Source organism: Somniosus microcephalus, chromosome 5 (assembly GCF_052327205.1).
Source record: "Somniosus microcephalus isolate GS21.2 chromosome 5, FLI_Smic_1.0, whole genome shotgun sequence".
In the NCBI taxonomy this organism is placed as follows: domain Eukaryota; kingdom Metazoa; phylum Chordata; class Chondrichthyes; order Squaliformes; family Somniosidae; genus Somniosus; species Somniosus microcephalus.
This window is the reverse complement of record NC_140991.1, coordinates 117034596-117049296: the sequence shown is the minus strand read 5'-3', so window position 1 is coordinate 117049296 and position 14701 is coordinate 117034596. Positions and strand designations below refer to the sequence as shown.

Sequence of the window (14701 nt, the reverse complement as noted above, 5' to 3'; positions counted from 1 at the left end):
AAGCCATGCTGACTATCCCCGATTAATCCTTGCCTCTCCAAGTGGAGACTAATTTTGTCCCTCAGAATTTTTTCCAATAATTTCCCTACCACAGATGTTAGGCTCACTGGCCTGTAATTCCCTGGTTTATCCCTGCTACCCTTCTTGTATAATGGTACTACATTAGCTGTTCTCCAGTCCTCTGGTACATCCCCTGTGGCCAGAGAGGTTCTGAAAATTTGTGTCAGAGCCCCTGCAATCTCCTCCTTTGCCTCCCACAGCAGCCTGGGATACATCTCGTCCGGGCCTGGGGATTTATCCACTTTTTGGCCTGCTAAAACCGCTAGCACCTCCTCCCTCTCGATGCTAATATGTTCAAGTATGTCACAGTCCCCTTGCCCGATTTCTATGTCTGCATCGTCTTTCTCCATAGTGAACACAGATGCAAAAAATTCATTTAAAACCCCGCCTACATCACCTGGCTCTACACACAGATTGCCACTTTGGTCCCTAATGGGCCCTACCCTTTCCCTGGTTATCCTCTTGCCCTTAATATACTTATAAAACATCTTAGGATTTTCCTTTATTTTGCTCGCCAGTGTTATTTCATGGCCCCTCCTCGCCCTCCTAATTTCTTTTTTAAGTATGCCCCTGCACTTTTTATACTCCTCTAGGGCTTCTTCCGTCTTTAGTCTTTTGTAACTGCCAAAAGCCCCCCTTTTATTTCTAATGCATTTTTGTATATCCCTTGTCATCCAAGGTTCCCTTTGCTTGTTGGTCCCACCCTTGACCTTTACAGGAACATGTTGGCGCTGTACTCTCTCTATTTCCCTTCTGAAAGTCTCCCACTGTTTTGATGTGGATTTTCCTATAAGTAGCTGCTCCCAGTCCACTTTGGCCAGATCCTGCCTTATCATATTAAAATCGGCCTTCCCCCAATTTAGAACCGTTATTTCCGGGCCGTCTTTGTCTTTTTCCATGACCACCTTAAATCTCACCGAATTATGGTCACTGTCGCCAAAATGCTCCCCTACTGATACTTCCACCACTTGCCCGGCTACATTCCCCAGGATTAGGTCCAGTACCGCCCCCTCTCTTGTAGGACTTTCTACATGTTGGCTCAAAAAGCTCTCCTGGATGCACTTTAAGAATTCTGCACCCTCTAAGCCTTTCACACTCTGACTATCCCAATTTATATTGGGGAAGTTGAAATCCCCCACTATTATTACCCTATTATTTTCGCACTTCTCTGAGATTTGCCTACATATCTGTTCCTCTATCTCCCCCTGACTGTTTGGGGGCCTATAGTACACACCCAGCAAAGTGCTTGCCCCCTTTTTGTTTTTAAGTTCTACCCATATGGCCTCATTAGAGGAACCCGCTAATATATCGTCCCTCCTTACAGCAGTAATTGACTCCTTAATTAATATTGCAACACCCCCTCCCCTTTTACACCCCCCTCTGTCTCGCCTGAAGATTCTATACCCCGGAATATTGAGCTGCCAGTCCTGACCCTCCCTCAACCATGTCTCCGTGATAGCAACAATATCGTACTCCCATGTGTTCAACAACAACTTCAGTTCATCCACCTTATTTGCAAGACTCCTTGCATTAAAATAGATGCCTTCCAGCCTTGCCATATTCCCTTTTGCCTTCACATATTTGCTCTGCCTTCCCAGCTGACTTGTTTTTTCCTCTGTATTTGGCTGTAAATCACCCCCTACTATAGCTCCACTCTGTACCCCATCCCCCTGCCAGGTTAGTTTAAACCCCCCCCAGCAGTGCTAGCAAACCTCCCCGCAAGGATATTGGTTCCCCTCTGGTTCAGGTGTAAACCGTCCGACTTGTACAAGTCCCACCTTTCCCAGAAGCAGACCCAGTGATCCAGGAAACTAAAGCCCTCCCCCCTGCACCATCCCTTTAGCCACGCATTCATCTGTTCTATCTTCCTATTCCTATACCCACTAGCACGTGGCACGGGGAGTAATCCAGAGATTACAACCTTTGAGGTCCTGCTCTTTAATCCTTCACCTAGCTCCTTAAATTCTTGCTGCAGGACCTCATCCCTCTTTTTACCTATGTCGTTGGTACCAATGTGGACCACGACCTCTGGCTGTTCACCCTCCCCCTCCAGAATGCCCTGCAGCCGCTCAGTGATATCCTTGACCCTGGCACCAGGGAGGCAACAAACCATCCTGGATTCACGTCTACGGCCACAGAAACGCCTATCTGTTCCCCTTACTATAGAATCCCCTACCACTATTGCTCTCCCACTCTTTTCCCCCCTTCCTGGGCAGCAGGAGCACCCCCAGTGCCAGCAAGTTGGCTGCTGCTGCCTTCCCCCGGTGAGTCATCCCCCCCAACAGTATGATTGTGTGATTCCATTCCTTACCATGAATTATTTGCTCCCTTCACTAACAAAACACTGTGCATTGTCGGATACAATCATTTCTGGAATACCATGCGTGCTGAAGCTGTTCCTGAGACAATTCAGTGTGGCATCAGTCGTTGCAGAGCTCACTGGATAAACATCGATCCACTTTGAGTGAGCATCAACCAGCACCAAAAACATTTTGCACATAAAAGGTCCCGCATAGTCTATGTGAATTCTCCTCCAGGGTTTGCTGGGCTACTCCCAGGGATGGAGTGGTGCCCCGGCAGGTGCTTTCCTCTGTTCCTGACATATAGTGCATGACTTTACCTTTGACTCAATTTCAGCATCCAAGTTAGGCCACCACAGGTAGCTCTTAGCCAGTCCTTTCATTCTAGTCGTTCCTGGGTGCGATTGATGCAACTGTTCCATCAAAGTAGAGCGTCCCCGCTCTGGGACTATGATGCGCGCTCCCCATAGCACACATCCATCTTGGACACTGAGCTCGTGCTGTCTCTGTCTGTACGGTGTGAACTCCGGTCCCTCACGGTGATCTGGCCAGCCTTTCAACACATACTCACGGACCCTTGACAGAACGGGGCCCTTGGCTGTCCAGCCTTGGATTTGCGCTGAAGTCATCAGGGGACTGATCTCCTGATCCAGCATCAGGACGTGCTCCTCAGGGGAAGTACTGCGAGGAGATTTTGAGAGGGGCAGGCGGCTGAGAGCATCCGCGTTCCCGTTTTCCTTGCCGGCTCTGTACGTGATCACATATTCATAGGCTCTTAGTATTACTGCCCATCTCATTGTTCTCTGTGATGCCATTTGAGGCACCGCTTTCATCTCATTCAGTAAGCTAATAAGAGGCTTGTGGTCAGTACTGATTACAAACTTCCTCCCACATATGTACTTATGGAATTTCTTTACTCCAAATATAATGGCCAACCCCTCTTTATCAAGCTGTGAATAGTTCTTTTCCGCAGCTGTGAGCGTGCGTGAAACAAACCCGATGGGCCTTTCCGCTCCATCTGGCATGCGGTGGGCCAACACTGCCCCCAGTCCGTAGGGTGATGCGTCGCAGGACATTATCAGCTCCTTCTTCTCGTCGTAATGCACTAACACCCTGCTGGACTGAAGTAGCTCCTTTGACTGCTGAAACGCTTTCGCTTGCTCTGGCCCCCAATGCCATGGCTCCTCCTTTCTCAGCAGTTTGTGCAGGGGTGCCAGCAGCATCGATAAGTTTGGAAGAAACTGGTTATAATAATTCAGGAGCCCTAGATAGGCTTTCAGTTCAGTCACTGAGGTGGGTGCCGGTGCATCCTGCACTGCCCGCACTTTCCCTGGTAATGGATGGAGGCCTGTGGCATCCACCCGATGTCCCAGGAATGTAACTTCCTTCTCCATGAAACTACACTTACTCCGTTTCAGGCATAGCCCCGCCTCTTCCAGCCGCTGTAGCACTTTGTCCAGTGTTTTTAAGTGATCCTGATCGTCACTTCCTGTTAGCAGAATATCATCTAAGTACACGGCCACCTTTGGAATGCCCTGCAGAATGCCCTCCATAGTCCGTTGGAATATTGCTGGGCTAGAACTGACACCAAATGGTAACCTGGCATACGTGAACAGCCCCTTGTGCGTGTTCACCGTGACAAACTTTTTTGATTCTTCATCTGGCAATATCTGCTGATACGCATGACTCATGTCCAGTTTGCTGAATCTTTCTCCCCCAGCGAGCGATGTTAACATGTCCTCCATTCTCGGAATGGGGTACTGTTCCAGTGATGATACTCTGTTCACTGTTAACTTATAGTCACCACACACCCTTACGTTACCGTCGGGCTTCAATACCGGGACTATTAGTGCCGCCCAGTCTGAAAATTTCACTGGTTCTATTACTTTGTCCTTTAGCAGGCGATCTAGTTCCGCCTCAACCTTGGTTTTCATTGCAAAAGGTACCGACCTTGGTTTAAAGAAACGAGGCGTGGCATCACTGGCTACATGAATCTTGGCTGTGGCTCCCCTTAAGGTGCCCAGTTTGTCCTTGAACACTAACTCATGCTTCATCAGCACTTCTTGCAGTGCCTCTGTACTGTCCTCCATTTTATTCATTGCCTGCCAGTCCACACTCAACTCACTGATCCACCCTCGCCCTAACAGGTTTGGCCCTGACCCTGCTACCACTACCACCGTAAGCTCTTTGATGACTCCTTTGTGTTCCACTTGTACTTCGGCCGCCCCCAAAATGTCCACCTTCTGCCTTGTGTAGGTTTTGAGACTAATGGGGCATGTACCTAGCTCTGGTACTTTTGCTTCCCCCCATAGCTTGGCGTACTCAGTCTGCGACATTATGGTTACACTACATCCGGTGTCAATCTCAAACTTTACTTGACCTCCGTTCACTATCAAATACTGAGTGAGAGGGGGTACGTTGGGCCTTGAAGTGTCTATACTGTATATAGTGAAAACCTCCTCACTAGACTCTTCCTCTTGTATGTAATTTGCCCGCTTTGTGTACTTCTCCCTCCCCCCTTTAGCATGCTTTGCCCCTTTAGCACTGCTTCTCTCACTCACTGCCCTTTTACAGACTTTCTTTAAGTGCCCTATTTTTCCACAATTGTGGCACTTTGTCTTTGCAAACCTGCAGTCCTTTGCATAATGGCTCGTCCCGCCACATCGGTAGCAATCCCCAACCCCGACTGGTGGACTTTTCGCGCCAGCTTCCATCTTGAAAACAGCTCCTCCCACTGGTTTACTCCATTTCTCCTTGCTCATACTGTTTAAGTCCTTAATGTCCTTGTTAGCCATCTCCATGGCTTGTGCTTTTTTAAGTGCCGTCTCAAACATTAATCCTTCTTCTGACAGCAACCTTTGCTGTATACTGTCGTCGTTAACTCCACATACTAGTCTGTCCCTTAACATGACTGTGAGCGCATTTCCAAAATTACAGTCCTGTGCGAGCTTCCGAAGCTCCTCCACATACTCAGTAACGCTTTCTTCCGGCCTCCTAATCCTCAAATTGAATTTCCATCTCTGTACTATTTCACTAGGTTTCGGATTGAAATGATTCTTTAGTAGACTCACCAACTCGTCAAAAGATTTTTCTCCTGGCCGCTCCGGGCTCAGCAGATTCCTCATCCGTGTATAGGTTTGCGCTCCCACACAACTCAGTAAAATGGCCCTTTTCTTTTCAGCACTGTCCACCTCGTTTGCCATAAAGAAATGGCCCAGTATTTCACAATACTCCTCCCAAGACTGCGACTTGCTGTCAAAAGGTGCCACGGAGCCTACCGTTCCTGCCATCCTTGGAGTCCGGTCACTTCAGCCAAAAAATCAAACTCCGTTTCGACTCCCGCGGCCTAGCCTTGTGCTTTTCCAACTAGTTTGCTAACCAACCCGAGCACCTCTTCCGAATACTCCAAAACTCTTCCGTCCTTTATTCTCGTCACCATATGTGGTATCTTGAGGTGGCCATAGATGGAGACAGACACAGGTTAACTCCTTAACATGGTTTAATCAACACTAGCACATAAAAGCTTCTGCCATGAGGCAGAAAAAACAAAGAGTACAACCAGTACAGATCAGACTTAACTCAGGAGAGCAATTGCCACAGCACCACCTGGTGGATCAGGTTACTCATAACCTCCCAGGTTACTACAAGGACCTTTTGAAATACAAGCTTGCAGTCACCTCGTAACAACTTCCTGATTTACTTCATAATCCCTTCTACTGCTCCTTTCAATCTTGTTGGTGTCCTGATTGTGGATCCTGGATCTTGACCTCGGTTTCTCAGTTTAAAAAAAAATGGTCTCTGCCTTATGTTATAATAGAGATCAGTGCTACCTTAGCTGTGTATTTTGGCAAAGTACCTCTATCCAGTACAGAATGAGGGTTCAAACTCGCAGTCAATGTCCTATCAGCCCATTGCATTCAGTGCAACTAATGATAAAGTCAGAGTTCAGTGCAAGATAAATATTGAATTTAGACTTGTGAAAGAGCATGTTGTATTTGCTATCAGTCAGTAGCCTTCCAGCTGTTCTAGTCAGAAAAATTAAATGTATTGTAGATGCTTTTGTGTCTTTTGGTTGTTGTGCTGTTAAAGAATACTTCACCTTGCCTGCGCAGACAAAAGGGTGATCCCTGGAGGAGCCAGTATGACATGCTGTGCACAGATACTTTGAGCATTCTGTGTGTGCAAATGTATTTGTATTGATTGAGATCATGAGTAGCCATTTTAGGAACTGGGAATTGTTGCTGCTTTGCACGCAACGGCAGAGGCATCAGACACTTTCGTACTAGGAATAAGAACAACAGCAACTTGCATTTATATAGCATCTTTAATGTAGTAAAACGTCCCAAGGCACCTAGACAAGAAGGTTTCAGTGTAGTGCAGAGGTTTCCTTTGTCATCTTCACAACACTCTAAACCCCACCTGCAAAGAAGTACCCACTGCATTAGTATCTTAGACTGCTTACTATCATGGCATCCCAGGCAAATCAGAATTGGGACTGTTTTGCCATTTTCAATACAAATTTGCTACACTCTTTCTACAGATATTTTTAGTGAATTGAATATTCAATTATTTTGGTGTAATTTCACCAAAAATAACCCTGCAAAATATACATCTTACCCATTTGTCTTGTATTAATTTTTTTAGTTAGAAGAAAACCCTTTGTATTCAAATTTCTGTCCAACGTTTATATTGTTGGATGACCACATGTCTGGTCTGAACTGGACAATCGGGGTGACTGCTCAGTATCTTTGATAAATGAAAACCGGCCATTTTAAAATGATGTGGGCTGTTTTGCATTCATGCATATGTGATTGGACTTCCGTGCACACCACAGTGGGTTTTGCGCTGCACTCCTGCCAGGCTGGTTTTGAGCTGATCAGAAGGTGGCCACTATACTGTACTGCAGCCTCTGCTCAGAGTCTGGTACAGTGATTATACTACAGACATTTAGACTATGTTCCCTGTAATTTTGTTTGGCGTCGCGCAGGCCATTCAAATTATTGCACGTATGCGGTTTTTGCATTGAATAGCCGGCTGCGCGGGTTCCCTGGAGTGCTGTGCGGCTACGCAGCTTAAAGGGAACATTGCATCTAGACCATCTGCTACATACATGCTCACCCAGTACTTTCCATTCACACATACATGTTAGCAAAAATTCTGGCAGTCATCTGTTCACATGTACCACTGTACATTTCACTAAAGCATAGCACATATACACGAGTTCAAATCCCACCATGGCAGTTTGACTGTTGTACAGGGCCTTGGTGAGACCGCACCTTGAGTATTGTGTGCAGTTTTGGTCACCTTACCTGAGGAAGGACGTTCTTGCCATGGAGGGAGTGCAGCGAAGATTCACCAGGCTGATACCTGGGATGGCAGGAATGACGTATGAGGAGAGATTGTGTCGATTGGGCTTATACTCACTGGAGTCTAGAAGATTGAGAGGGGATCTCATCGAAACCTATAAAATTCTGTCAGGTCTGGACAGACTAGATGCAGGAAGGATGTTCCCGATGGCCGGGGAGTCCAGAACCAGGGGTCACAGTCTAAGGATAAGGGGTAAGCCATTTAGGACTGAAATGAGGAGGAATTTCTTCACCCAGAGAGTGGTGAACCTGTGGAATTCTCTGCCACAGAGGGCGGTGGAGGCTAGTTCATTAAATATATTCAAGAAAGAGTTGGATATATTTCTTGAGGCTAAAGGGATCAAGGGATATGGGGAGAAGGCAGGGACAGGGTACTGAATTTGGATGATCAGCCATGATCACATTGAATGGCGGAGCAGGCTCGAAGGGCCGAATGGCCTACTCCTGCTCCTATCTTCTATGTTTCTATGAGAAGTTTAAAAACAAATCAGGAAATAAAAAGCCAGTTTCAGTATAAGTCACCATGAAGATGTCCGGTTGCTGTAAAAATCCAACTTGTTCATCAAGGCAACCTGCTAACCTTACCCAGTCTGGCCTATTTGTGACACTTAACTACCCACTGAAGTAACCTAGCACACCATTCAGTTGTATCAAACTGCTACAAAGAATACCACGTGGACTGCAAGAAGGTGGTCCACCACCACCTTCTCGAGGGCAACTAGGGATGGGCAATAAGTACCGGCCTTGCTAGCGACGCCCACATCCAGAGACTGAATTTTTAAAAATAACAGGGGATACTTTTGAGGTCAGATTTGGAAGACCAAGAAGCATGAACTGGAATACAAGGATGAAAGGATTTATAAACGAGGATAAGGGTTTGGGGAGTTAGATTACAAATGGAAGTCACAAAGACCGAGGTGATGGGACGTACTGTGAGGCTTCATGCAGTTTGGACAAGTTAGGGTTTATAAAAGGTAGAGCTGAGCAAGCTGGTGAGGAAGCCTTTGGAGAAACCAAGTTGCACCGATAATGTTAAGTTTGAGCAAGGGTGAGGTAAAGGACAAAGGTGAAATTGTGGCTGTTAAAAAGGAATAATCTTCAAAAATAACTATTGCCAATATAATTCAGCTATTTTGATATGTAAATATCTAAAGTTAGGAGAAAATCATTATAATTGAGAAATGTGGCCAGTAAAATGATGAGAAAAACACATTGCATTAAATAACAAATATTTCCGCATTTTTAAAAAATATATTTTTCAACAGTTGCAAGCTTTATGCTCCAAATTGATAGTAGTCTATGATTTTCATTTTTTGTGTTGTCATTAGTTATGCAAAGCTTCATGGTGTGCAGCAGTTCATTAAGACAAAAAGATTTGGAGAACTCTGCCATAAGGAGACCTAATAAACTCCCAACCCTTTTCCACTAGCCTTCAAGGATAAATGGGATACTTTTCCAAGATAGAAAATGTAATTTGTGATTCTGTTTGTGATATAATGTGAAGTTACTGGAAGTGGTCCTTCATCGCTGGAGGGATTGCCAACAGTCCTCCCTGTTTCCAATTAGGATGAAATTCCTGAAAGTGTAGATCCAGAAAGAAGGTATACCATGCTTTCTGGAGGCTTTACAGATGATTTATGGTCTTGGCTTTGGAAGCAAACACCAAGATTTATGTTTGTAGTCTAATCAATCACAATCTTTGTAGTGTCACAATGCTGAGTTGCAACAGTTTCACAAGAGCATGGAGATATGAGATATGGCAGTAGCAGGAACACATACCAGAATGCACATAAACCTGGTATCATGACTGCTTGCAAAATTAGAATTACTGATTGACAAAACATGACAGGGGTTGGCAGTCATGGGGAGCAAACTTCAGTGAATCCATTACTAGAGGCACAAAGAAACCTTTTCTTCTCGCATGATTTTTTATATATAACCTCAGACTTGATAAGATTTAGGTGAATGTGAACATAGTGGAGAATCTTCAGTGTGGAATGCTTAGTGATTCAATAAGTTTAGTGATTCAACAATTTTATAACTGATTACAAAAGTAATTGAAGATTATATTGCTAGGTTCAGGGTGAAATATTCATTGGAGGCTTTTAAAATCATAACCTGATTTTTTTATTTATTGCATGTTTGTACCTGTCCTAGCAATAGTTGAAACTTGTGAACTAATGCCTTATTACTTAAGCTGCCTGGTCTGAATAAGTTCCACCAATATGTTGATAGAATGAGAAAATTGTTTCTTTTTGGGCAAATGATAGCGCTAATGTATAGATCAGGGACAGGGTGTGCCCAGTAAACAAAGTGTGTTCCTTTCTTTCAAATTGTCCACTCTGAAATATTGATACTAAGTTTGAGTGAGCAGCTTGGTTGTACTTTGTGTGCCATTTTTAGACCTGTACTTGTGTTACCCACTGACTTATTTCAGAAATGCGATTAAAAACTCTTTCTGATATGACGCAGCACCATCAGGAATGCCTCTCATCAATCACATAAAACAAGGGGAAATTTCTCCCATTCTGCCCTGTCGAAAGGATTCAAACTTTTAATTTTTAAGTTGAAACGTGATAATTTCTCTGAGGTTACCAGTGATGGTACATACCTGTGATTAAGAAAAGTGTGTGATACATTGCCAAAATCATCAGTGCAGCGGTGAAAAGAACCACTCTGTCTCTCCACCTCTCTCTCCTCCTCAAACCTATCTCTTCATTTAAGCTTTTGGTTGTCCTTCCTGCTTTCTCATTTCTTGGCTCGGCGTCCATTTCCCATATGTCTTGAGGTACTTCACAGACGGGCACTTTTTTTACGTTAGAGTTACTATTTAAATACAATTTTTCTTGCATCATTAGGTGGATAGTTGGAGAGCTAGTGCCTAGATCCCAGGAGTGATCATGAATTGCATAGACTAGCATTGGCCTGGCCTTATGTAGAGTAATTTATGCAATTCTGTTTGCCATACCACAGTAGGAACATTTACCTCTGAAAGAGGGACAGCAGAAGGCAACTAAATTGATACCTGAAGGTTGGGCACCCAAGCTACAAGAAGAAGCTGAGGAAATTGAGAATGTTTACGTGGGAGAAGAAATAGCTGAGGGTAGAGTATCCTAAGGAATATAAACAAGTTGAACGCTAGTAATGTTTGATACAGTAACAATCTCTACAAGGGGACGTGGACTGAAGCTCTGAAGAGGAAAATTGAACCGACAGTTTAGATTTAATTACTTTACACAGAGGGTGGTAAATATGTAGTGTGAACTGCTTGGGAAGGCAGATCATCTGAGTGAACTCAAGAGGGAACTGGAGGGATGTCTGTCTGGGGAAGCAATTGAGCACTATGGGAGAGTATATTATTTGATGTTTTTCAGCTTTTGAGACGAGCCTAATAGACATTAATGACCTTTGTTTTTCTGTATATCACTGTGCATACTACAGTTACATTTTGAAATAATTTTAACATTGGTATTACATATTCAGCGTGAGAAAATTAATTGATTACAGGTTAAATGCTACCACAAGAAGTACCGTTCTGCAACGAGAGACGTCATATTCCGACTTCAGTTTCACACTGGCTCTATCCAGGGTTTTGGGTTTGTGTTTGGGAAGGAGGACCTTGACAATGCCAATAAAGGTAATTTGATTGAATCTCTATACTATCGCCAGTTGTACCTGTCAATTAACTACAGACTAAAGGTCAAACAGTAGTTAACTGTGAGCTTTCATTCTCAACAGTCAGGGGGGACTTTCCCCCACCAGAAAGAGGAGAATTGGAGGGCCTGCCACCCTTGCTTGTTTTTGCACATCTCCCAATAGCCAATTACAGAGCAGCACTGGCAGAGACCTGGGACCAAGTCACCTCTGATACCAATGCTCTTGATTCACTTGCAAGTCTCATGATTTTTGCCAGTTTTTTTCATGATTGCGATTTAAGCACGTAACTCTGTTAAATAGAGCATGCAAGTGAATCACGGGTGTTGACAGCATTTTGTAGCTTCCTCTCTCTCACAGTGTAGGAATGGTATATGATGTGGGGAGGCCTGAGAAGATGGGAAAATACACAAATACCACGTACGTGTATAAAACTTAAGATGATGTATTGATCTAAAAGTTTAAAGCTATGTGGCTTCATACTTTTCTGTTGTAAAATCATTGTTAATCATTGAAAAAAGCACTGAATGAATTTAAAAAAAATAAAAAGCCAGATATAAAGATAATTTACAGTGATGCTCAGTGTTCGCTGAAAGGGAGATTCTCACCTTGCATGCTTACTCCTGCTCAAAGATCACGAGAACAACAACAACTTCCATTTATATAGCACCTTTAACGTAGACACAAAGATGCTATTTGTATTCAGCTCATCATTTAGATGACATGTAAAGATCTAAATTTAGATTTTTGTAATGGTGCTAATTAGACTAAAACGAATGCCAACAGTTCCTCCAAATCCAAATAATAAAAATTTCTAGCTCTAACAGTTATTTAATTTTACAATTTTATTCTAGATGACCGGTTTCCTGAATATGGGAAGATTGAGCTGGTATTCTCAGCCAATCCAGAGAAAATACAAGGTCTGTACAGTTATTTAATTTTTTTCTTCCTCAGCACGATTCATTTCGGAGCTGATTTTAAGGTTATGTTCAGAAAGGCAGAACAAGAGAAGGCATGGAATTTATTGTCAAGTGGTGGCCATTGTTGGTGCTAAACCATTTCGTGAAAGGTTATGTAATTTGATTTCATAAAATACAGGAGTTAGGTACGTGAACTAGGTCTGGTGGGCGTAAAGAGAAGTCCCAATAAGCCAAGAGATGCCAGTGGTGGGAAATGGAAACTATCCCCAGTCTTTTTAAAAAGGATCAACATTGAGCACTTCCAGGTGTAACATAATTCAGGTGCAGAGAAAAGCTCCACTTGCTCTGCAGTAACAATGTGCCTTAACCCTGCCTTCAGGAAAAAAGTACAACTAGAGTAGTCTCCTACTTCCCAACCAATTACCAACCCATGTCACAAGGTTACCTCCAATTCCGTGCACTTCTACTTTGCTAATAATCTCTTGCACAGCACCTTATCAAATGCCTTCTGTCCACCTTGTTAGTGACCTCTTCAAAACATTTAGCTAGATTAGTCAGACATGATCTACCCTTCACAAGGATACATGGCCCACTGATATGTTCCCAATACTTGGATTGACTTGTTAGGTAGATCCCTATCCAAGAACAATGTCCATCTCATAGTTACAGGAGCAATCCAATTGATGCCATAATGACCACAATAAACAGGTAACATCCGCATATCGGTGCCTTTTCCATACCAGACTGTAATATATATTGTCCGCAGCTACATCAAGCAATACTTAATTTTAACGCTGTGTGTGTTGTGACCAGCAAGAAAGAATCCAATAAATAATTCACCAGAGACAAAAATGCTTCGTTTAGTTGGTCAAACATTCACAGAAATCAAAACACTTGCTTCATTTGTGTCGCACTTTTGAACAAGGACTCCCTCACATCTTTTCTCGTTCTATGCTTTTCTTATCTGTGGATGGTTTTGAAGGACAATTGGCACCGATATTAATTGGGAGGGTGGGGTTGGGGGGGGGTGGATGTAATCGTCCGGAGAATCCAGCACGGCCAGGGATGTGGAGGCACTGCCAATCTTAACGGCAGGACCTCATTTAAATAAAATGCTGCAATCTCCCATCTGACAGCCGGCAAGGTTGACAGCCTGACCAGCGGGCGGGAGCTCAAGTTAACAGCAGGATGCCGCAGCTGGGCACCGTGGCGATGGTCCCCGGCAGTTAGTGGGGCTTGGGCCGTGATCGGGAGGGGGTGGGGGCTGAGAGACTGGAGCAGGGGCGGCAAATGTCTTGCAGCAGTCGGGGCCACGGGGGACAGTTGCCCAGTATAAATCAGGAAATAGTTGGGGCTTGTAATAAGGGAACAGCTATAATCATGGGGGATTTTAACTTTCATATTGACTGGACTAATCAAATTGGGCATGGCAGCATTGAGGAAGAGTTCATAGAGTGTATTAGGGATGGGCTCCTTGAGCAGTATGTAACTGAACCAACCAGGGGGCAGGCAATCTTAGATCTGGTCCTGTGTAATGAGACAGGATTAATAAAAAATGTCCTAGTAAAGGATCCCCTTGGAATGAGTGACCATAATATGGTTGAATTCCAAATTCAGTTTGAGGGTGAGAAAGTTGGATCTCAAACCAGCGTACTAAGCTTAAATAAAGGAGACTATGAAGGTATGAGAGTAGAATTGACTAAAGTGGACTGGGAAAACAGATTAAAGTGTAAGACGGTACAAGAGTAGTGGTCTACATTAAAGGAGATATTTCACATCTTTCAAGATAAATATATTCCACTGAGGAAAAAGGGGAGTAAAAGAAAAGACAGCCATCCATGGCTTAGTAAAGTAATAAAGGATAGTATTCGACTGAAAACAAGGGCATATAAAGTAGCCAAATCTAGTGGGAGGATAGAAGATTGGGAAGCATTTAAAAGCCAGCAAACAATAACTAAAAGATTAATTAAGAAAGGGAAGATAGATTATGAAAGTAAACTATCAAAAAATATAAAAACAGATAGCAAGAGTTTCTACAGTTATATAAAAAGAAAAAGGGTGGCTAAAGTGAATGTTGGTCCCTTAGAGGATGGGACTGGGAAACTAGTGGTGGGGAACATGGAGATGGCAAAGACGCTGAACAAATATTTTGTATCAGTCTTTACAGTAGAGGACACTAAAAATATCCCAACACTGGACAAACAGGGGGCAATGGGGGGGGGGGGAGGGGCTAAACACGATTAAAATCACTAAGGAGATGGTACTCAGTAAAATAATGGGACTTAAGGCGGATAAATCCCCCGGACCTGATGGCCTACATCCTAGGGTCTTGAGGGAAGTGGCGGTAGGGATTGTGGATGCATTGGTGATCATTTTCCAGAACTCCCTGGACTCAGGAAAG

At 43.8% G+C, this 14701-nt stretch overlaps 1 protein-coding gene across 10 annotated transcripts in view; it reads left to right on the top strand.

Annotated features, from left to right (window-relative positions):
- tns3 (tensin 3) overlaps nt 1-14701 on the top strand; it is a 532570-nt gene that overhangs the window by 377502 nt on the left and 140367 nt on the right. For all 10 annotated transcript variants that reach the window (XM_085988093.1, XM_085988094.1, XM_085988102.1 and 7 more), the window contains 2 exons: nt 11234-11363; nt 12235-12300. In XM_085988093.1, the coding sequence (XP_085844219.1) occupies nt 11234-11363; nt 12235-12300 (196 nt within the window). The remainder of the gene's footprint in view (nt 1-11233; nt 11364-12234; nt 12301-14701) is intronic.